Source organism: Hordeum vulgare, chromosome 7H, assembly GCF_904849725.1.
Source record: "Hordeum vulgare subsp. vulgare chromosome 7H, MorexV3_pseudomolecules_assembly, whole genome shotgun sequence".
Lineage (NCBI taxonomy): Eukaryota > Viridiplantae > Streptophyta > Magnoliopsida > Poales > Poaceae > Hordeum > Hordeum vulgare.
The window spans coordinates 131,645,034-131,666,826 of NC_058524.1; the positions used below are offsets into that span (position 1 = coordinate 131,645,034).

The following is a 21,793-nucleotide window of genomic DNA, read 5'->3' on the forward strand; positions in this document are numbered from 1 at the left end:
CGGAAGCGGCCGAAACCTAAGCACTTTAATGGACCGCGGGTTGAATTCCGAAAATTACAGAGGCATTTCTATAAAAACAAAACGTTTTTCTGTTTGTATCACTTAAAAACGTACCGCGGGTTGAATACCGAAAAATTTAAGGGTACTTAAAAATGCCGCGACGGACGACAGAAGCACTGCGTTACAGAGGGAGTAAAGGCTACACTTTATGGGCTCCTTTTTGCATACCTGTGATGATGGTCGTGGTAAAACGGGCGTGATGGAGGGGGCAGAAAGGAGGGCGATGCGCGCACGACCTCACCGGCGGCTGCGGGGGGCTGTGCGGTAGTTTGAAAGTCAGCAGCAGAGGGAGGGAGGGAGGCGACGCGGGCAGTGAAGTCACTCCTTTTCTCCAAAATCCCTCCCTCGTTTTCCATCTCCTCTTCTCCCTCCCCAAAGTCTTCAATGCCCCAAACCCAACGCCCATTCTCCCTCCCTTCCTCCCCCAAGAAATCCTCCTCCCCCCGCCGCCGGGACCCCACCCCGCTCTCCGCCAAGCCAAGCCCGCCCCTACTCGACTCGCCGTCCGTCTTCTCCCAGTCCGTGCGGCGCTCACCGCCGTCTCTTTTCTTGGATTTTCTTCCCCCTGGTCCTTCGGTTCGGGGGATTCCCTTCCTTTTTGTTGCTTCATTCTGGAAAGCGCCCCGTCGTTGTCCCCGGATTCGCCGCGCTTCAATCTGGATTTGTTTGATTCGTTTTGCTCGCTTGCTTGCTTGGCTCGGAGCTTCATGTGGTCTCAGCTCTCTCCCGCGCTTCCCCGACCCAGCAAGCGAGCGACTTCTTCTGCTACTTCTCGCTGATTTCTGATTCGGTCCCAGACGCCACCATGATTTCCTTCTGAATTCCTTCCAAAAAAAGAAGCTGCTTTCAGTCTGAATTGGAAAGAAAAAAAGTTTCTTGAAGCTTCTTGATTTGATTTGAACCACGCAGACCGCCCAAATCAATCAATCTTGACAACAACCATAAAAAGAGGAGGAAATGAGGCTTGTGGTGCATGTCATCGAGGCCCGCAACCTCCCGGCGGCGGAGGCGCAGGGGCAGGGCGACCCGTACGCCAAGCTGCAGCTGGGGAGGCAGCGGGCCAAGACCAAGGTGATCAGGAAGTCGGCCAACCCCGTGTGGGACGAGGAGTTCGCCTTCCGGGTCGGGGACCTCAAGGAGGAGCTCCTCATACGCGTCACCGACGAGGACAAGTACTTCTCCGACGACTTCCTCGGCCAGCTCAGGGTGCCCCTCTCCGCCGTACTCGACGCCGACAACCGCTCCCTCGGCACGCACTGGTACCCGCTGCAGCCCAAGAGCAAGAAGTCCAAGATCAGAGATTGTGGTAACCATCTTCCTTCCACACATCATTTTCTTTCCCTATTCTTTTCTTAGTTAAATAGTTGTTCCATGATGATGATAATGTGGTCTTGTTGTTTTCCTGAATTCGTGTTAGTTGGACAGTGACCGATCCAGCGTTGTGATAGATGGGGTTGTGCTAGTTTAACCCTCCTTTCTGCATCCTCTTTTCGCCAACAGCTTCTCTCCGTAACCTTTCCACGCATCATGTTGTTCATATTCTTTTCTTAGTTAATTGTGTGCTCATCTGAAATCTCGCAAGCAACAGGTTATGAGTTCAAATCTGGCAAATTATAGGGAAAGTTCATACGGATGTCCCGCCAGCCGCGGTTGCTATGAATCAATCTATAGTTGGTTCCTGAGGAGCAGGGTGCCACACCGTTGGGCTATGAAACAGTTAGCAGTTCCTTATCACTTCTGGGAATATATTACTTCCCAGATTATCCAAAACTTCTGACATAATCAACACAGTAGTGGATGTATACCTGTCATAGCTTTACTGCCTTTTTTTTAACTTATCCTTAGCTTCCAACCCACTATCAGCTGTTTAACCCTTGAATGATGTAATTTAACGACTCAAACTATTAGGAATTATAAGAAACTAAACCGCGGGGACTCTTTTTCTATTAGCATCAATATTACCGTTCACTAGTTTGATCGACTTCTCATCACTCATTCCCCATCGTTTAATCTCAACAAAAAATAATGTATTCACTATTTTGGCTTGTAATGAGGTGAATAAAAACAGTGCCTATCCGACCGACATGATTATCCTCTTTGTTTTTTTGTGCATAGACTACTGCCTATTTTTCACTGTGGGCGGTTATTTACATGCTGCTAACATCTTCTGTAGGAGAAATTCATCTCACTATATCTCTATCTCAAAGTTACCCTGAAGAGACAGCGACACTTGCGCATTGGGCTTCAGACGACTTTGCATCAAGTTCAGACAAATCAAGTGAACTAAGGAAGGGATCTTCTTTGCCAAATATTCCTATAGAAATATCCGCGTCGCCACCGCGTAGCGATGAAGCAGAAATCACCAAGGAGGATAAATCAAATGTTGGTCCATCATTTGTCAACCGGCTGCAACAAATCTTTTCAGTAAAACCAAAAGACACGGAAGTTTCTGTTCCACCTCTGTTCAAGCACGACCGTGGTTTGGATACTCTTGAAGAAATGCCATCAACAAGCGCACAAATTTCTGATGAGCAGGACTCTGAAACTAGCGTAAATATGTCGTTTGATGAACTACTAAAAGCCTTTGCATCTAAGCATGAAGGCAATGATATGCCTGGAAATTTGTCAGGTGGAGTTCTTATCGATCAAGTTTATGCTGTTGCACCCAGTGACTTGAACGCACTTATTTTCTCACCAAGTTCAGAGATACTGCAATCACTAGCGAAGATGCAAGGAACTACTGGTTTGGATATTCAACAGTGGAGACTTGAAAATGATGGTGAGATCTTGAAGAGGGTTATAACCTACACAAAAGCTGCTACTAAACTAGTTAAGGCCGTGAAAGCAACAGAAGACGTGACATATCTGAAGGCAGATGGAGATATGTATGCAGTTTTAGCAGATGTCAGTACTCCTGAGGTCCCTTTTGGCAATAATTTTAGGGTGGAGGTTTTAACCTGTATAATGCCAGGGCCTGAAGTAAGAGATGATGAAAGATCTTCACAGCTTGTAATCTCTTGGCGCGTAAATTTCATGCAAAGTACCATGATGAAGGGCATGATAGAAAATGGTGCAAAACAAGGACTGAAGGATAACTTCAATCAGGTCTCTGAACTTCTGGCTCAAAATGTCAGACCAGTTGATGCAAAAGATACAACAACAAATAATGAAAGCTTGTCTTCCGTGCAACCGGAAACAGAATCCGACTGGAAACTAGCATTTCGAATCTTTGGAAATTTTACTGTTGTATCCTCAGTTGTTGCGCTAATTTATGTTTTTGCACACATCATCCTTGCAAGTCCTAGTGTAATTCAAGGTCTCGAGTTCCCTGGCCTAGACTTGCCGGATTCTGTTGGTGAAGTTGTGGTTTGTGGAGTTCTTGTTCTGCAAGGACAACGTGTCCTTAATATGATTGCACGGTTTGTCCAGGCAAGGAGGCAAAGAGGTAGCTCATATCTCCTTTCCGCTTTTACTCCCGTTATTTTTCCTAGTAGGAATAGAAGCATTATGCATGAGCTCATGTGTTATTTAACAGAATCACTGTGAAAGTGTGAATAATAAAATTTCAGCAGATAGACCCAACAGTTCTTGACACTTGACAATGACAAGATACAAATGCTTCTTTAGGAATTTTCTGATAAAACAAGGTCACTGTTACCTTTTATTTTCTTCACCAGAATCTTCAGCTATTATTCTGGGCATATACTCTCTTCTTTTTTCAAAAAGGAGGGAATGCCCCCGGCCTGGAGTCTGGAGATATACTCTCATAATCTGCACGTAAGAGCAAACTTTGCTTACATGGTCTTCTGGAATGTGTAGGCGGTGATCATGGTGTCAAAGCAAAAGGCGATGGCTGGTTGCTGACTGTTGCTTTGATAGATGGGACCAACTTAGCAGCAACAAAGTCATCGGGTTACTCTGATCCATATGTTGTATTTACTTGCAATGGACAGACAAAGACAAGTTCGATTAAGTTTCACACTCTTGAGCCTCAGTGGAATGGTAAAGCTATAATTTATTTTGTTTGCAATATTTGCTAGCCATCTCATAACTTGCTAGAAACTCATTTGGAGCCAGCTTTATTTGACCTATTTACATTTGCTGTCATTTTGCTTTAATTCATGTAGTGCTAAACTTTAGAACTCCCAGTAACCAAAATGTATTATTGGGATCAAAGGAACCTCTATTTATTTGTAAGTATTTTTAGGTCTTTCAAGTGGTCAGGTTTCATTATAACCTTTTCGAAATGTGCAGAAATTTTCGAATTTGATGCCATGGAAGACCCACCCTCGGTGATGGAAATAAACGTATATGATTTTGATGGACCTTTTGATGAAGTTGCCTCCCTTGGTCACGTTGAAATAAATTTCTTGAAATATAGTATATCTGAGCTTGCCGACATTTGGATTCCTCTCAAGGGAAAGCTGGCTCAAGCATGTCAGTCAAAATTGCATTTAAGAATTTTCTTGAACAATTCAAGGGGTACAGAAGTTGTGAAGGATTACCTGGACAGGATGGAGAAAGAGGTTGGCAGAAAGGTAGGTCTCTATTCCCTATCATCAAGTGGTAAAACCAAAGCATGCTCTTAGGACCATATGAGCCTATCATCCAAATAGTACTACAATTGTGTACATTCATAGAATTTATAAATGTCGAGCATGTTAGAAACTTGGAATATGTTCACTTGCTAAAAGTTCTACAAGAATATAATCACATGTGCACTGTACCAAAAAGACCAAAGTTTGCATGCTTATTTTGTTGTTAATTATGTTTCTTTTGTCACATGCAACTCCTGTCTACAATTTTAGTGAGAAATTTTGAAATTCACAAGTGTGCACACCAAATATAGGTGTATATGATATCATATAATCAGTCTATGACTTGATTGATGCCAATCTCATTATGCAGATTGCTATGCGGTCACCTCACACAAACTTAGAGTTCCAGAAGATCTTTGCTTTGCCACCAGAAGAATTCCTTATCAATGATTTTACCTGCCATTTAAAGCGCAAGATGCTCACACAGGTAAATTTATTTGCTTGTACTGTGTTTCTGTTGTAATGCAAGCAAGCCCTCATTCATTTCGTGATACAGTACCACGTGCCGAGAAAGTGGATTCAGTATCCTCAAATTAAAGAGTCAGCTGGGATACCGAATAGGCACAACTGTCATTCCAGATTACAAAAATATGCAAATCTACCGATGGTGGTCAAAATTTTCAGCCAGTGTGATGTAGTACAAAGATTCCATTGAAACTTATTCAGTTTCTAAACCCAGTTAAAAGTTAAAACAGCCATAAAAAGGTAACAAATATTGTCTGTTAACCACTTAAGCATACTTATGATTACCAGTAATCATTGTCATATTTTGCATGGCCATGATACTGTTAATCTGAATTTACACTTTAATTAGACATATAAACCTCTGTTTTGTGTGACTCTCTTTGACTGCTTATGCTCATGGCTGTCTTGCAGGGTCGCTTGTTTTTATCCCCAAGAATTATTGGGTTCTACACCAATCTTTTCGGCCATAAAACAAAATTCTTCTTTCTTTGGGAAGATATTGAAGAGATCCAGTTGGTTCCTGCAACTCTATCTTCGATGGGAAGCCCATCTCTGCTGATTACTCTTCGCAAGGGCAGAGGATTGGATGCGAGGCATGGAGCAAAGCAACTGGACGATGAAGGGAGACTCAAGTTTCATCTCCAATCCTTTGTGTCATTCAACGCAGCACATAAGTAAGTTCGTTTTCTTGGATGATAAACATTGACTCATCATATGTGGCTAGCCATCGCAATAAACTACTTGAAGGGACACCAATTTACTGTCCGGTTTAATTTTCTTTCTTCATGAGCATGTTCTTCAAAATTGTGAATTGCATGCTTTGCAGAACAATAATAGCACTGTGGAAGGCGAGGTCTTTGACCCCTGAAGAAAAAATTCAGCTGGTAGAAGAGGAATCAGAAACGAAAGACCTCCAAAATGAAGAAGGTGGATCTTTCTTAGGCACCGAGGATGTCAAAATGTCAGAAGTATTTTCATCTGCAATACCTTTTGACGTAAGAGTCCTTATCTTGTTCTGACAATGATGCACAATCCACCGTGTGATGTACAACAAGTGAAACAGTTACAACTTTACATTGAAAGCAACTTCCATGTTTCATCCAGGTGCCAATACTCATGGGCATATTTGAGGGTGGTCCTGTGGAGCGTCGAATTATGGAGAAAGTTGGCTGTATGGACTACTCTGTGACAGCATGGGAACCAGTCAGGGCTGATGTGCACCAGAGACAAGTCCATTACAGGCTTGACAAGAAAGTGGCACGCCGTGAGGGGGAAGTAATGAGCACCCAACAAAAGTGCCCATTGCCTGATAAGAATGGATGGCTCGTTGAAGAAGTGATGACACTTGAAGGTATCCCACTTGGCGAATTTTTCAATGTAAGAAACAACTTTCTGGTATTATAATGTTTTTAATTTTTATTAAAATCTTAGTATTAGCTATAGATTTTGATTATGCATGGTATCATATCGTGCTTATCTTGTCATGTTCTTGCCTGCTCTTCTTATGTTGCTTTCTTGATCACATCTTCCTCTTGATTGTTGACATGACATCTTTGTAGTCAAGCAATCGATCTTTTGTTAGCTTTGATAATCTTGAATTTGTATGCCCTGTTTTTTTTTCTCTGTGGTTAACATAACACCGCGCATATATCTTGGTTGCTTGGGTTCGTGGCTTTTAACAAGATTATTTTTTTGAACTGAAAACCTTTCAACGAGATTTCAGTGGTCACTGTGGTGAAGTGGCCATCCTGAATTTAGAAATTTGTCGGTACAAAATATACAAAACAATCACATTGTTTACACATGTATGTATTATTTTACACCTAAACAGGAAAAAGGTAGTCTCACGTTTAGTTCATTAGTTTTGTCAAAGGCAACAACTGTCTATCTTCTCAGTCATTTTGTCACAACTCCATATTCATTAGTTCATTAGTTTTGTCTCTCTTTTTTCAGATTTCTTGACTTCTCACATAGCTATTACTTAATTTCAACAGCTCCATATTCGATACCAGTTGGAGCAGAATTCGTCCAAGCAGAAGTCATGCAGTGTCCAAGTATTTATTGGCATGGCATGGCTAAAGAGCTGCAAGAATCGAAAGAAGATCACGCAAGAGGTGGCATCGAAGTTGTCTTCTCGCCTCAAGAAGATATTTGGCCAACTTGAGAAGGAACTCGTACCAGCTAATTAGGAGCCATTTTTTGCATCATGTTTTTGCTGGTGCACACACATATGGATCGCCAGAAAACATCTTCTGGTGATGCATTCATCGATTCTGATTTCCGGCGAGGAAGGATTGTACATAGTGAGGATAGATGATTCCACAAAGGGCGGATCACAGCACACGCCCTCAAGAATTTGCCCCAGTCCAGGATTCAGCTTTGGGAACTGACAGCGGGGCCAAGAATGTAGTTCGATAGTGTAGGCAAATCGACATTCTTTTCATCACTTGCACTCAAAAGGAAAATTGAAGTAGTAGAACAAATGTTTCACAGGAGTTCTGGGCAACCACGGTTTCAGCAGCTTGGCTCAGTAAAAATTCTGTATGACAAATGTGTTAGGTTGATCTCTCACCGCGTGGGCCCATCGGGCCTTGATCTATGCGTCCTGATCGGGGGCGTCCAACCCATTATGGTTGGTGGGCCCCTGTGACCCGTGCTATATAAAGGATGGTCGGGTGCCGGGGCACGGACTACGAGATTTGCTGCCGTCACACCCCTACCGACATACCTATCCGATCTAGGTTAAGGGCTCCTTTGATTCAAAGAAATTCTATAGGATTTTTAGAGGATTGAAATCCTTAGGAATTTTTCCTACATTGGTCCTTTGATTCATAGGATTGGATCCATAGGATTTTTTCCTATGAAATCTTTTGTACTACATTTCATAGGAAATCTAACATCCATTTCAACCTCTTTTTACAATTCCTTTGTTTTTCCTATGGCATCAAACACTCCTTGTTAATCATATAGGCAGGGCCGTCTCCAGAAATTCGAGGCCCCGGTGCGAAAAGAAAAATGGGGCCCTAACATTTAAAAAAACATAATATAACACTAGCATGATCACCTAATTATGTAATTAAAATTTATGTTATTTCGTACAATGCGTAGAAAATTCTCAAGTATCAATATGGAATACTTAAACCAATAAACTAACCTCATGCTCTATTGAAAAGTGTCATTCGTCTTGTGTTCTTTGAAATGAAATCTTCAATTATATCTTCATAGTTAATCTTCTCCAAGACATCATTTTCAAGTGCTATTGTCGCCAAACCATTGAGCCTTTCTTGTGTCATAGTAGAACGCAAGTAGGATTTCAACAACCTGAGTTTAGAAAAGCTCCTTTCCGCAGTTGCAAGAGTTACAGGAATGGTTAACAAAATCCTATACGCAATAATAGCATTAGGATAGAAGGGACGCTTCATCAGAATCTCAAGAATATCAACAGGCCCCATGGAGTTCTTAACTAAATCCTAGATGAAAATTAACTCATGAAACAATTCAGCTCCATCAATGTCTTTGTATTCTCCATTCTTAAGTACATCCTCAAGATTAACACAAGCAGCAAGCAAACTCTTATCATCCAAAGATCGCAGCCTATCTGAAGTAAATAAGAAACCAAAAGTTTTTTCATACCCCTGGTATTGCTCAAACCTCCTGGTAAGTGAAACTATAGCTTGATCAACCACTTGCAGAAAATAATTGACCCTAAATGACTCCTGTGCAGATTGTGAAACAATAGATCCATCATCTTTGCCCTCATCAAATTGTCGTTTTCTTTTGATTTTACGCTTGGTGCGGAACTCTCATGAGTATCCATCTCAAGTGCAATTTCTTTTGCAGCTTCCAATGCTTTTGAAAAGCCATTTTCTCTATACTTACTGAAAAAGGAAAGCAGACCTTGTATAGACTCAATTGCAATATCAATGAGCATGTCCTTTGATTGTAGCTGCTTGCTGATCAAATTAACAGCGGATGATATATCATACCAGATAATTATAGGCACTACAAATTCAAAACCACCAAGTTCATTTTCTGCCAATGATTGAGCTTCACTACTTGTCAATGGATCCTTATCAGTTTCAGCCACTTATAGTAAAGCCTCCCTTATTTCTGGCATTTGAATATCGTATAGCCTTAACACTCTCAATATGACTCTCCCAACGAGTAGATGACAATGAATTGACAGTCAACTTCTTTAAGTTATCTTTGAGAATTTGCCATCGTTTAGTAGAATTATCAAATATTGTATATATGCGTGGTACAACTCCAAAAAAGTCTGTTGCTTTACGGCAAGACTTTGCCATATCACATAGCGCAAGATTTAGACTATGACAACCACAAGCTGAATAAAATGCCATCGGATATTTTTCCAGAAATTTCTTACCATTCAGGCAGTCTCTTGTCCTGCAAAATAGCCTATTCCAGTACTCCTTGATGAGAGACTCGCTTCATGTGATCTGTACCGTTGTACGCATATACGCAGGAAAAACAAAGCTTTAAGAAAGCTCAATATTCAGAGAGATTCAGAAATTTTTATGGGCAAGTGATCTTTGGAAATCTCACCTAGAAGGGTGTCGTGAGCCAATTGTTCAGCAGTGGTGTCTCGATTCAGGTAATCAGGTTGAGGAACTTTGTGTACCTCCGCTGGTAGGTCACACACGAGCGACGACGACGTCCTGCCGGCGTCCGCTTCTACTCGTCGCCTCGCTGCGGCCAGCAACCTGAAAAGCGATCTCGTCGTCTCCAGGATGAATATCCTGGTCGTCTCGATCGCCGTCGCCGTTTCAGTCCAAAGGAACGGGTCAGGGGTTGCGACTGGATGATATGTGCGTAGCCCAGGGCAGGGGTGGGACTTCCGTTTGCTGCCTGCATGGCCCAGGCGGGGCCTGCATCTGCTGCCTGGTATATTTATCTGGCCTAATTTTTTTCAGATTATATATATACATATGGATCCTAGTTGGGGGCCCCACAATTTTGGGGGGCCTGTGCGAGCGCACAGCTCGCACAGGCCCCTCAACGGCCCTGCATATAGGATTCAAATGGATATGCCACTCCAACCCTCTACTTTTCCTATTCCCGTGTTTTCAAAATCCTGTGAATCAAAGAGGCCCTAAGCGCGGTGCTCACGGAAAGCTCCACCTACGCCTAACCCTCCTTCTCCGTCACCGTCGTCGCTACCGCACCGATGGAGACCAGTGGGAGCTCATCCGGCTCAGGACAAGGTAAAGTCATGTGTTCTACCGGATCTTCTAGGATCCCCATGTTCTATCAATGGTATCATGAGCCACTAGGCAATAGACTTATTCGGTTGAATGAAATTGAAAAGCAAGTTCTTTTTCCTCGCCCCGACATGAACCCTAGATGGGCAAGGTACCGAAGATGGCCTAGGGCCTCATCGGCAAAGTAGCGTCGCCGCAAGGCCGCGCCTGTTCCTCTCGATCCCCACACGCATCGGCAAGCCGAGGTGTGGGGAAGAAGAACCAACCTCCTCGGAGGCAAAGTGTGGATCAGATTAGATCCAAAAGAAAGACAAAAAAATCGGATCGAATCCGGTAAAGGCAAGCGAAAGAAAAGGGGGAGGGAACACGAGCAAAGGGCACCACCACCACGCCCTTGACGGTGGCGCGTTCGCCTAGAAGGTGCTCGCGCTCGCCGACAAAGGAACAGGGATGATGCCATGCATCTTCTCTATCAAGGAAAAAGGCAAAGTATAAGCACCGCGACCATGCCGTTTGACGGTGGTGCGCTTCCGCTAACGGAAACGCGCCACCGGCAAAGGGGGCGGAAGTGGCGCCGTAGTATCACGCATACAAGGCCATTTTTGGTCGTCGTGGTGAAAGCACATGCCGGCTAAGAGGAAAAGGAGCCACCGCCGATCGCTCGATGGCGGCGCACCCACCGTAAGGCGTGTGCGCTGCCGGCGAGAGGCGGGCTATGGCTCCGGGAAGAGCTTGCAAAAGCATGGCGCGCGCGGCACGGGACTTAAAGTCGTCGCAGCTGGCGGCCAGCTAGCACACCCTTCGCGCTAGAGGCTAGAAGGCAGACAGCGCGCGGCGCGGGGCCTTCGGCCGCCACGGCCGGCGGCCACCCGAGCACCCTCCGGCGGGGCTACAATGCCTCCATGCGAGAGGAGCCGTCCGGCGCGTCTGGAGGACTACAGGAGCGAGAGAAGAGAGTGGTGGGATGGGGGAGGGGGAAATGAGATTAGGGTTGCGCCCCTCCCTGTCGGCTCCTCTTTTGTCCAAGCTAGAACCGCGCCTGGCCGTCGAATCATATCCGACGGTCCAGGGCAAAGACCTAATGCCGGCGCGGGCCACCAGGCCGAAACGAAGCCACGAGGCATAGGCCGGCCCAAAGGGGCGCTGGGCGCCAGGTTGGCTGACCAGGCCGAGGCAGTTGGCTGTTGGGCCGAGGCAACGCCTCAGGCCGGCGGGAGAAGCCTCTCGGGCCGAAAGTAGTAGAGTCCACACGACGGCCGTTTTCCTTTATTTTAAAGGATTTCCGAGTTTCTGTCTATTAAGGTAGATTTAAAAGTATTTTCTAGGCACTTTTTCTTATGAAAATATGTTTAGAAATAGCAAATAAAAATGTTCAAAGTTTCTGTTAATTTAGACAGAATTATAATGTTATTTTTCTGAAAAGAAAAATAAAAGGTCTCTGAGAATAAAATAGTTTTCTCTGAAAAAGAAAAGTTCATGATCTTTATAAAAGCATTAATAAGGTTCATGAATTTTATTTTAAATGACAGAATTATTTTTCTGTAAAGTTAAAAGGCATATGAAATTTTAATTTCACGTTTTCCGCTGCTAAATGAAATATGAAATATGGTCATGCTATTATTCTAACCAACGTTGTTTAGTAACATGATCATGTTGCATATTGCAAAAGATGAATTTATTTCTATTATTTGCCCAACGGTAATATAGATGAATTTGCTGTGACAGCCCGAGACCGACGTTCCAGAAGATTCCCCCTTTATCCCGTTTTCGTTGTGTGGTTATTTTATTTTGTCGCATCTTCATCGCATCATGCGCATCATCTGCATTGCATCGTCATCTCCGTTGCCGCCAGTTTTCAAACGTTGCATCCGTTGTTAGTTATCGGTTATCGTCGTTGTTCGTTCCGAGCCTGACCGCACTTGTACGCGTCCGCGGCATCATCAAACCCTGCTTTTAAAGCGTGTATAAAACTTTCTCCGATTGAGCTGGAATTTGTCGTGCGGTATTATTTATATATAGGTAGGCCGCCTGTCAAGTTTCGTCGCAATCGAAGTCCGTCTGGTACCCGAACGGTCGACCGTAGCGGCACCGTATTCGGTCTACCGTCGGACGTGTTCCGGTGTTTAAAATCGCGTTGCCGCGCCGCACCATTTCCCTCTCTTCTCCGGCTAGCCTACTCTACACGTTCACTTAGCCGACCCCACGTTCGAGTTCGTACGATTCCGATCGCGTGTGCGAAAATGGGGCCGAATTCGGATAACCCTAGCCCCGTGTCTATAAATAGGTAGCCTCCCCTTCCTAATCTAGCCCTAGCCCCTCCCTACCTCGATTCCCGTGTGAATCAGTGTGCAACCGCCACCCCCAACGCCCATGTCTCCCTCCTCGCGCGAGGCCCTCCCGGCCCAGATCGGGGCCCGCCCGAGCCCATCTGGGCCCAGACGAGCCCGTTGGGGGTTGCAGCTCTCCTCCTCCCGAGCCTCCCCGCTGCCTGTAGCGCGCCGCCACCTCGCCTCCAGTCTCTGCTCGCCGAGCCCTCCTGCAGCCTTGCCCCGAGCCCCGGCTCCCTCCGTGTCGTCCTCTGCGCGCCGCCCCGGCTGCCTCCTGTCGTCGTCCCTGCCCGAGCAGCACCCTAGTTCTGCTGCCCGTCGGTGAGCCATCGCCCCAGCCGGCCGTGGCCTCATTAGCCCCCGCCGCCGCCGCTTAGTGCCTCCTCCGGCCGGTGTAGCCCCGGATCCGTCGCAGCCGCTCGCCCTCACCTTAGTTCCCGGCCTCCTCGACGTCCAGGCGGAGCCCCTCGCCGCCAGCCATGTTCGAGCCGACGCCACTCCCCTCGATCTCGATCTGGATCAGGGTTGGGGACGAGCAAGCTCGCGCCGCCCCGTGGGCCCCGCGCAGGCCCAGCATCCGCGCCGCAGCGGCCCCAGCGTTGCCTCCCCACGCGGCCCAGGTGGCGCCCGAGCCAGGCCTCGTGGCTCATCTGCCTCCCCTCCAAGATGGGCCGAGCCCAAGGTAAGCCCCGAGTCTATCCCCCGCCTGTGCATTTTTTTTAGTTTTTGTTAGGTTGCGCCTCAGGTTTCGGCCCAATAGGTTAGAAGGATTTTCGGAGTTATAATAAATTCTAGTAGATATACGTATATTAAAACGGCCGTAGTTAATTAACCGTGTATCGGATCGCGATGTATTGTATATGGTTTTGGCGTAGAATTTCGCGTAGAATACGATTATCCAACTTGCATAATTGTTTGATGTAGTTTAGCATGCCGAATGCCTAGTTTAGCGTGTTGTCCTAATGTGTTTTGCCCGTAGTTTATTTTTCACGCGTGTCCGGTTTTTCCGTATGCCTTAGATAAAATGCCCATGTTTTAGGAACCATTTTTTCTTGTATTTTAGAGCGGTCACTCGTATTTTTTGCGTATAGGGTTGCCGCTAGTTTATTTTTCCGTGTCTAGGCCATTATCTCGCATTTATGTGTGGCATTATTTATGTGTTGCAACCCCACATATTTTATATGTTTTCGGGGTATGCAATTAGTTTTAGCTTTTGAGTAAGTTAGTTCGCGAGATATTTTGCCATGTTGCCCTTTTGTTTATTTCGTAGGATTTATTCCGTGCTTCGTTTGACGGAGTTGTCAACTAGGGAGTTCTTCTTTGATGTTTTGTCTAGCCCCCGGTATTTTTAGTTGCAATAGAAATGCATGTTTAGGTGTGGTTTGATTGCTCTCAAGTTGCTAGAAATAGTGCTGATTTGGAGGAGCTGAAATATTTCTAAGTCTGGAATCTGTTATATTTTGTTGATGTCTTGTCTTTCTTCTATCTTTTGATCTGTAGCTCTTTTGAGGTTGGTGCAATGGAGTTAGTTGTAGCCCTTGTGTTTCTCTAGCATGCTGTGAATTTTCATGCCTTTTGGAGTCTTGTAGCTTATAGTTTTGTTGCTGTCAATATGGCTTCAGATCGAAAACTGCACTTTCATGAGGTGTAATTTTCACCAAGTCTGAAATAGTGTGTGGGATGCCATTTTGTGACTTCTTTTCCTAGTGTTCCATGATGCCATGCTAATTGTTGTTAGTTGCTTGTAGTAGTGCTTCTTGCCCTCTTTCGTGTCATGCCTTGCTTGAGTTTATCGGAGTTGTGTAGCTCGTAGTTGTGGGGCGTAGAAAGTGCAATGTGGCTGATTTTGGCAGTTTGTAGTGATATCTTGTTTTGCTCGTAGTTGTAGATCCGTAGCTCCGATTTGATCGTGTCCTACACGAAACTTGCTTAGAATGTCGTGTAGTTTCATTTTCTCTTGCTGGTTGTATGTTTTGAAGTGCTCGTGACCGTCGTTGCACACATATTGCATTCATGCGATCATATCTTGCGGTGCTTGTATCTTTTGAACCGTAGCTCCGTTGGAGATGTTCTTTATGTGTAGATTGCTTGAAATGACGCGTAGAATCATGTGAACCTATTTGTTTTGCTGTTTAGCAACTAATTAAATGCATTAGTTCAGATCTGGACAAAATTGTAAATTAACATGTGAGGTCGTCTCGGAGATGCTATATGTCATTTCCGACCTCATTTAAAATGCCTAGATAGGTAGATTAATTGCGCTTCACCTCTTGCCATGTTTAATAACATTTAATATTGCCGTGTATCTATTCGGGATAGAACTAAATAATAAACGTGGAGTTTCGTCAATATGCAACTCGTTGCAAATTGAACTTCACTTAATGTGTAGTATTTGGTTGTTGTGAATTGTCATGCCGTGACTTGCATGTATTCAGCTGCTCATGCATCATTTGTGTTGTGCACCGTGTGGTGAATTCCGTGTGTTGATGCTTGTTCCGGTTTTCCCCGTCTCGATAGAGTTCCGCAGCGTGCCGGATTGTGAGGACCCGTTCGACTACGTCGGTCCGTCTGCTTCACGGAGGCATTCTTCTTTCAAGCGGGATCTCACGCAAGATGACCATTTTCCCAGATACCATTACTATCATTGCCATGCTAGTTATTTCGATGCTATCGTTTATGTCTCGTTGCCTACCACATGTTAAATATCAGCCTCTCAACATTGCCATGAAACCTTCAACCTGTTCAACCTAGCAAACCACGGATTGGCTATGTTACCGCTTGCTTAACCATGTTGTTAGCGTTGCTAGTTGCAGGTGCAGTTGCTTCCATGTGATAACATGGGTTCCTTGTTATATCACCCTATTAATGCTATTTAATTTAATGCACCTATATACTTGGTAAAAGGTGGAAGGCTCGGCCTTTCTAGCCTGGTGTTTTGTTCCACCTTTGCCCCCCCCTTAGTTTTCGGCTACCGATGTTATGTTCTATAAATGAGCGCTCCTAACACGATCGGGGTTGTTATGGGGACCCCCTTGATAATTCGTTTTGGATTAAAGCTGGTGTGGCAAGGCCCAACTTTGGTACTACATTTGCCTAATAACCTAATAATAATGCATAGGGACCCGCCGGCACCCGCGGACTAATTTAATCAACCCCTGGGCCAGTGCTCCTCATGAGTGTTGGTCCAAACTGGACAGACTGCGGGGCCACCACGGGGCAACTCGAGGTTTGGCACCTGTAGGATTTTCCATCCGTCGTGTCCTGAGAACGAGATACGCGGCTCCTATCGGGTTCGTCGACACGTCGGGCGGCCTTGCTGGATTAGTTTTACCTTTGACGAGGTATCTTGTGCATCGGGATTCCGGTGATGTTTTGGGTAATCTCAGAGTTGAGGTTTTCCACTAGGGAATCCGACGAGATCGCGAGCTTCGTGATTGAGGATTTCTATGGGCTTGTGGTAATTTGTGATGGACTAGTTGGAGCATCCCTGCAGGGTTAAATCTTTTCGGAAAGCCGTGCCCGCGGTTATGTGGCAACGTGGAAGCTTTGTTTAACACTGGTTCTAGATAACTTGAAGTCAAGTTAATTAAAATATGCCAACTGTGTGCATAACCGTGACTGTCTCTTTCGTGAGTTCCTTCTCCGATCGAGGAGACGGTGGGGTTATGTCTGACGTAGGTAGGTGTTCAGGGTCATTCATTTGATCAACAGTAGTTCACGTCTGTTATGCGTAGATCTTCCCCCTCTTATTTCTTGTACTCGTAAGTGTAGCCACCTCATATATGCTAGCCGCTGCTGCAACCTCACCACTTAACCTTGCCTCACACATTAAGCTTTGCTAGTCTTGATACCTTTGGAAATGAGATTGCTGAGTCCCATGTGGCTCACAGATTACTACAACACCAGTTGCAGGTACAAGTAAAGGCTACTTGACTAGCGCGTTGATTGTTCATTTGGAGTTGCTTCTTCTTCTTCTTCTTCATCGATCTAGGATGGGTTCCAGGCCGGCAGTCTGGGATAGCAAGGATGGACGTCGTTCTTCTTTTGTCGTTTGTTTTCGTCTGTAGTCGGACCCTGCTCTTACTCTTGATGATTATGTAATGTACTGATGTGACTCTGTTGTAGCTTGTGGCGAGTGTAAGCCAACTCTATTTATACCTCTTCTTTTCAGTACATGTACTTGTAACGATATCCATTCTTGCGACACGACGAGATGCGCTTCTATCCCTGACGAGGCCCCCGTGCCAAATTGAGGATAGGGTCGCATCTTGGGCGTGACATTTGCATAGGCAATTGTATGATTATTTTAACCAACGTTACTGAATGCATATAATTATCGTATTGATTTCGCTTATATGGTGATTTCAGGAGGTTTTCACCTGATGAGTTGCCTTAAGGACGTCCTACACTCACAGGGGATAATTAGTCTGAATGGAGGAAGAAGGTTGACATGGCTTTGTGCATTGCTGAGGTGGATTGGGTTTTAGAGGAACCACAGCCAGTTGCACCCTCAGACCCGGTCAGAGATGCTGATGAGGATGATGAGAGTTAGGAGAAAAGCAATGGGATTGTGGCAAAAAGGAGATGTCCTACTCCATATGCAACAAGTTATGGATAAATGCCAACAAGAAATGTTTGGCGTTTATAAAGAACACCATTGAGACCACCATCGTGGGCTCAATAGCAGAGTGCCCTACCGCAAAGGAGATGCTCAACAAGATAAAGAGTCAGTTTACTGGCTCTTCTAAGACCTATGCCACCCAGTTGATCAAACAACTGGTGACAGAGAGCTACAATGGAGGTCGACATGGCATAAGGGAGCACATCCTTAGGATGAGCAACACGGCAGCCAAGCTTAAGCCCATGGATGCGGATCTGGAGATCAAACCAGATCTCCTTGTCCACCTGGTCATGGCTTCGCTGCCTAAAGAATTTGAGACCTTTGTAGTAAACTACAACATGCAACCTGAGACATGGGATATAGAAAAGGTCATCGCAATGTGCTCACAAGAAGAGGAGAGAATCAAGGCTTCACATGGTGGCTCCCTTAACTATGTGAAGGAAAAGAAAAAGGTTTTCCCACCTAACAAAGGTTCTCCCTCAAAGCCACAGGGCAAAGATCATGGCAAAGCTCCCATCCATTATCAGCACAAGCCCATTCCAGTAGACAAGGAAACTTGTCTGTACTGCAAGGAGAAAGGGCACTACAAGAAGGATTGTGCTACCTGGCTAAAGGTCTTCATGGCAAAGAGAGGTAACTATATTGTTTCCTTAGTAAATGAATCTCTGTATGTAAAGTTTTCAAAATCTACTTGGTGAATTGACTCAGGTGCAACTGTTCATGTTGCAAACTCTTTACATGGGTTCAGTTCGACGAGAACCATGTGCCAAAAAGAAAGAAGCATTGAAGTCGCTAATGGTGTCCAAGCAGAAGTTGAAGCTGTAGGTGACGTCTCCTTGGAGCTAACCGAAGGATTCAACCTTTTGCTTAGAGATGTATTGTTCGTGCCTTCATGTAATAGGAATTTAATAAGTGTGTCATGCTTAGACAAAGACAATTATCAATGTGTTTTTGGACATGGTAAATGTACCGTTTGGTACAATAATGATTATGTAGGCAATGCCTTTCTTCATGATAAGCTTTATTTGTTATCAATTCGTGACAAAGTGAATTATGCAAATAATGTGAATGTGCAAAGTTCTTCGTCGAACAACGAACAAAAGAAAAGAAAGAGAACTCACGACTCCTCGAAACTATCGCACTATCGATTGGGCCATATTTCCAGGGGGAGAATAGAAAGATTAATCAAAAGAGAAATTCTTCCAAAGTTGGAGTTCTCTGACTTAGAACAATGCGTGGATTGCATTAAAGGAAAATATGTAAAACAGATAAAGAAATGTGCAAACCGAAGCACAGGAACACTGGAAATTATCCACACTGATATTTGTGGACCGTTTTCGGTGAAAAGTGTGGATGGTTATGATTCATTCATAACATTCACAGACGATTACTCCCGCTTCGGTTACATTTATCCAATCAAAGAAAGGAATGAGGCATTGGATAAATTCAAGATATTCAAAGCTGAAGTTGAAAATCAGCTTGACAAAAAGATTAAGATTGTGAGGTCAGACCGTGGGGGGAGTACTACGGTCGACACACACCATATGGCCAAGCCCCTGGACCTTTTGCAAAGTTCTTGCAGGAGACTGGCATTGTCGCCCAGTATTCAATGTTGGGTGAGCCTCAGCAAAATGGAGTAGCTAAAAGGCGTAACCGTACCCTCATGGATATGGTGCGCAGCATGATGAGCTATTCCGACATACCGTTGGGATTGTGGATGGAGGCGCTTAAAACCGCCATTCACATTCTCAACAGAGTACCAAGCAAGTCGGTGCCCAAAACACCGCACGAGCTATGGACAGGAAGAGTGCCATCCATGCAACACTTCAGGATGTGGGGATGTCCAGCTGAGGCCAAAATGTTTAATCCAAACATTGGAAAGTTAGATCCAAAGACAGTGAGTTTGTGGAAACAGATAGATCAAAATGTTTTCATTGGCTACCCTGATAGATCAAAATGTTTTCGTTTCTATTGTCCTAACAGATACACAAAGTTTGTGGAAACGAGACATGTTGTCTTCTTAGAGGACGAAATGATGAGGGGGAGCATGGTAGCTCGGAAAATTGATCTTGAGGAGAAAAGGGTGCATGCACCCATTCCAATGATTCAAGAGCCATTTTTCTCGCTACCCGCTCTGACTCCAACGATGACAACTATGGGAGAAGACCCGGAACCTGTCCTTCAGGAGCCGACTGAACCCGGTGTTGATCATGAAAGGGAAGAGCGGCAAGAAATAGTAGAAAGTGTGCCAGACAATGAGGCACTTAGAAGGTCTAATAGAACAAGAAGACCTGCTATTTCTACTGATTATAAAGTCTATAACACGGAAATGGTTCATATGGAAGGTGATCCCACCACATACGAAGAAGCCATTAAAAGCCCTCACTCATTAAAATGGCTAGAGGCAACGGAAGATGAGATGAAATCGATGAGTTCCAATAATGTTTGGGACTTAGAGACTATTCCTAAAGGAGCAAAGACAGTAGGCTGCAAATGGGTCTACAAAACAAAGTATGACTCTAATGGGAATATAGATAAGTATAAAGCCCGACTTGTGGCAAAAGGATTCACACAAAGAGAAGGAATAGACTACAATGAGACCTTTTCTCCAGTCTCTTGTAAGGATTCCTTCAGAATCATAATGGCACTAGTTGCTCATTTTGATTTAGAGCTGCATCAAATGGATGTAAAGACGGCATTTCTAAACGGAGATTTAGAAGAAGATGTCTACATGAAACAACCCAATGATTTTATCAAGGAAGGCAAGGAAAATATGGGATGCCACCTAAATAAATCCATTTATGGGCTAAGGCAAGCCTCTAGACAGTGGTACATAAAGTTTAATGATACTATTAAAAGGTTTGGATTTCAAGAAAACGTTGAGGATAACTGCATTTATGCAAAGTTTAAACATGGGAAATATATTTTCCTAATCTTGTATGTGGATGATATCTTGCTTGCAAGCAATGGTATTAGTCTACTACAAGAGACAAAGAAGTTTTTATCCTCGAACTTCGACATGAAAGACCTTGGTGATGCATCATATGTTTTGGGAATTTAAATTCACCGAGACAGAAAAAATGGAGTCTTAGGACTTTCACAGAAAGCATATTTAGAGAAAGTTCTCCAAAAGTATAATATGCATAAGTGTAAAGCCACACCTGCTCCAATAGTCAAGGGCGATAGTTTTGGGAATCACCAATGTCCCAAAAATAAATACGAGCTCCATGAAATGAAAACAGTACCATATACTTCAGTTGTTGGAAGTTTACAGTATGCACAAGTGTGCACACGCCCTAACTTGACGTTTATCATCGGGGTACTCGGTAGATATCAAGCAAATCCAGGCCAAGAGCACTGGAAGATGGCAAAGAAAGCTCTACGTTATGTGCAAGGCACAAAAGAAATCATGCTAACATACAGGAGATCTGAGTCCCTAGAGATAAAAGGGTACTCAGGCGCAGATTTTGCGGGAGATAGAGATGATAGAAAATCCACGTCTGGGTACGTGTTCACTCTCGCAGGGGGAGCTATTTCATGGAAAAGCTCCAAACATACCATAGTTGCATCGTCCACGATGCAAGCAGAGTTCATAGCATATTTTGAAGCCACCGGGCACGCGATATGGTTAAAGAAATTTATACCCAACTTGAAAGTGGTAGATTGTATTCACAAGCCACTAAAGATATACTGTGACAACCAACCTGCAGTATTTTATGCTCACAACAACAAGTCTAGTAATGCTTCCAACACAATCGATATAAAGTATTACGTTGTGAAAGATAAAATCCAGAATCAAACTATAAGTCTCGAGCATATAAGTATGAAGTATATGCTTGCGGATCCGCTAACGAAAGGCTTACCGTCCAGTGTGTTCAAGGAACACTTAGCCGACACGGGTTTGATGGAAAGCCTATGATCACTGGATTATAAAAGGCCCAAAAGTAAATTAATTTGTTTCAAAACAAAAGTGTGTTGTAGCTGTATGATTTTATCGACAATTAAGCTGTGACGATGAGACATGCTCTACATGCCTATATGTGATGGAACAAATAAAATGAAAAGTATAAAGTCAAAAGTAAAAGTTGAGATCAACGGGAAGAATGTTAGGTTGATCTCTCACCGCGTGGGCCCAAAGGGGCCGGGCCTCGATCTATGCGCCCTGATCGGGGGCGCCCAACCCATTATGGTTGGTGAGCCCATATGACCCACGCTATATAAAGGACGGTGGGGTGCCGGGACACGAACTACGAGATTCGCCGCCGTCACACCCCTACCGACATACCTATCCGATCTAGTTTAAGCGCAGTGTTCACGGAAAGCTCCACCTATACCTAACCCTCCTCCGTCATCGCCGGCGCTACCGCAACGATGGAGACCGGTGGGAGCTCATCCGGCTCACGACAAGGTAAAGTCATGTGTTCTACCGGATCTATCTATGCCTATTAGATCCCCATGTTCTATCAAAATGTACCCAGTTTCTGAGCAACTAGAAGCCAAACA

At 44.5% G+C, this 21,793-nt stretch overlaps 1 protein-coding gene across 2 annotated transcripts; it reads left to right on the top strand.

Annotated features, from left to right (window-relative positions):
- The first annotated feature begins 267 nt into the window (after nucleotides 1–267).
- On the top strand, nucleotides 268–7,660 carry LOC123413030 (C2 and GRAM domain-containing protein At1g03370). Of its 2 annotated transcripts, none has more exons than XM_045105974.1 (9): nucleotides 268–1,366; nucleotides 2,234–3,505; nucleotides 3,880–4,062; nucleotides 4,315–4,598; nucleotides 4,969–5,085; nucleotides 5,535–5,797; nucleotides 5,950–6,118; nucleotides 6,228–6,500; nucleotides 7,118–7,660. In XM_045105974.1, the coding sequence occupies exons 1-9, from the start codon at nucleotides 1,018–1,020 to the stop codon at nucleotides 7,310–7,312; spliced, it is 3,105 nt and encodes a 1,034-aa protein (XP_044961909.1). In that variant the 5' UTR covers nucleotides 268–1,017; the 3' UTR covers nucleotides 7,313–7,660. The 2 variants fall into 2 exon arrangements, with proteins under 2 accessions (XP_044961909.1, XP_044961910.1); XM_045105975.1 differs by having other exon boundaries at nucleotides 6,228–6,474.
- Nucleotides 7,661–21,793: the final 14,133 nt, after the last annotated feature.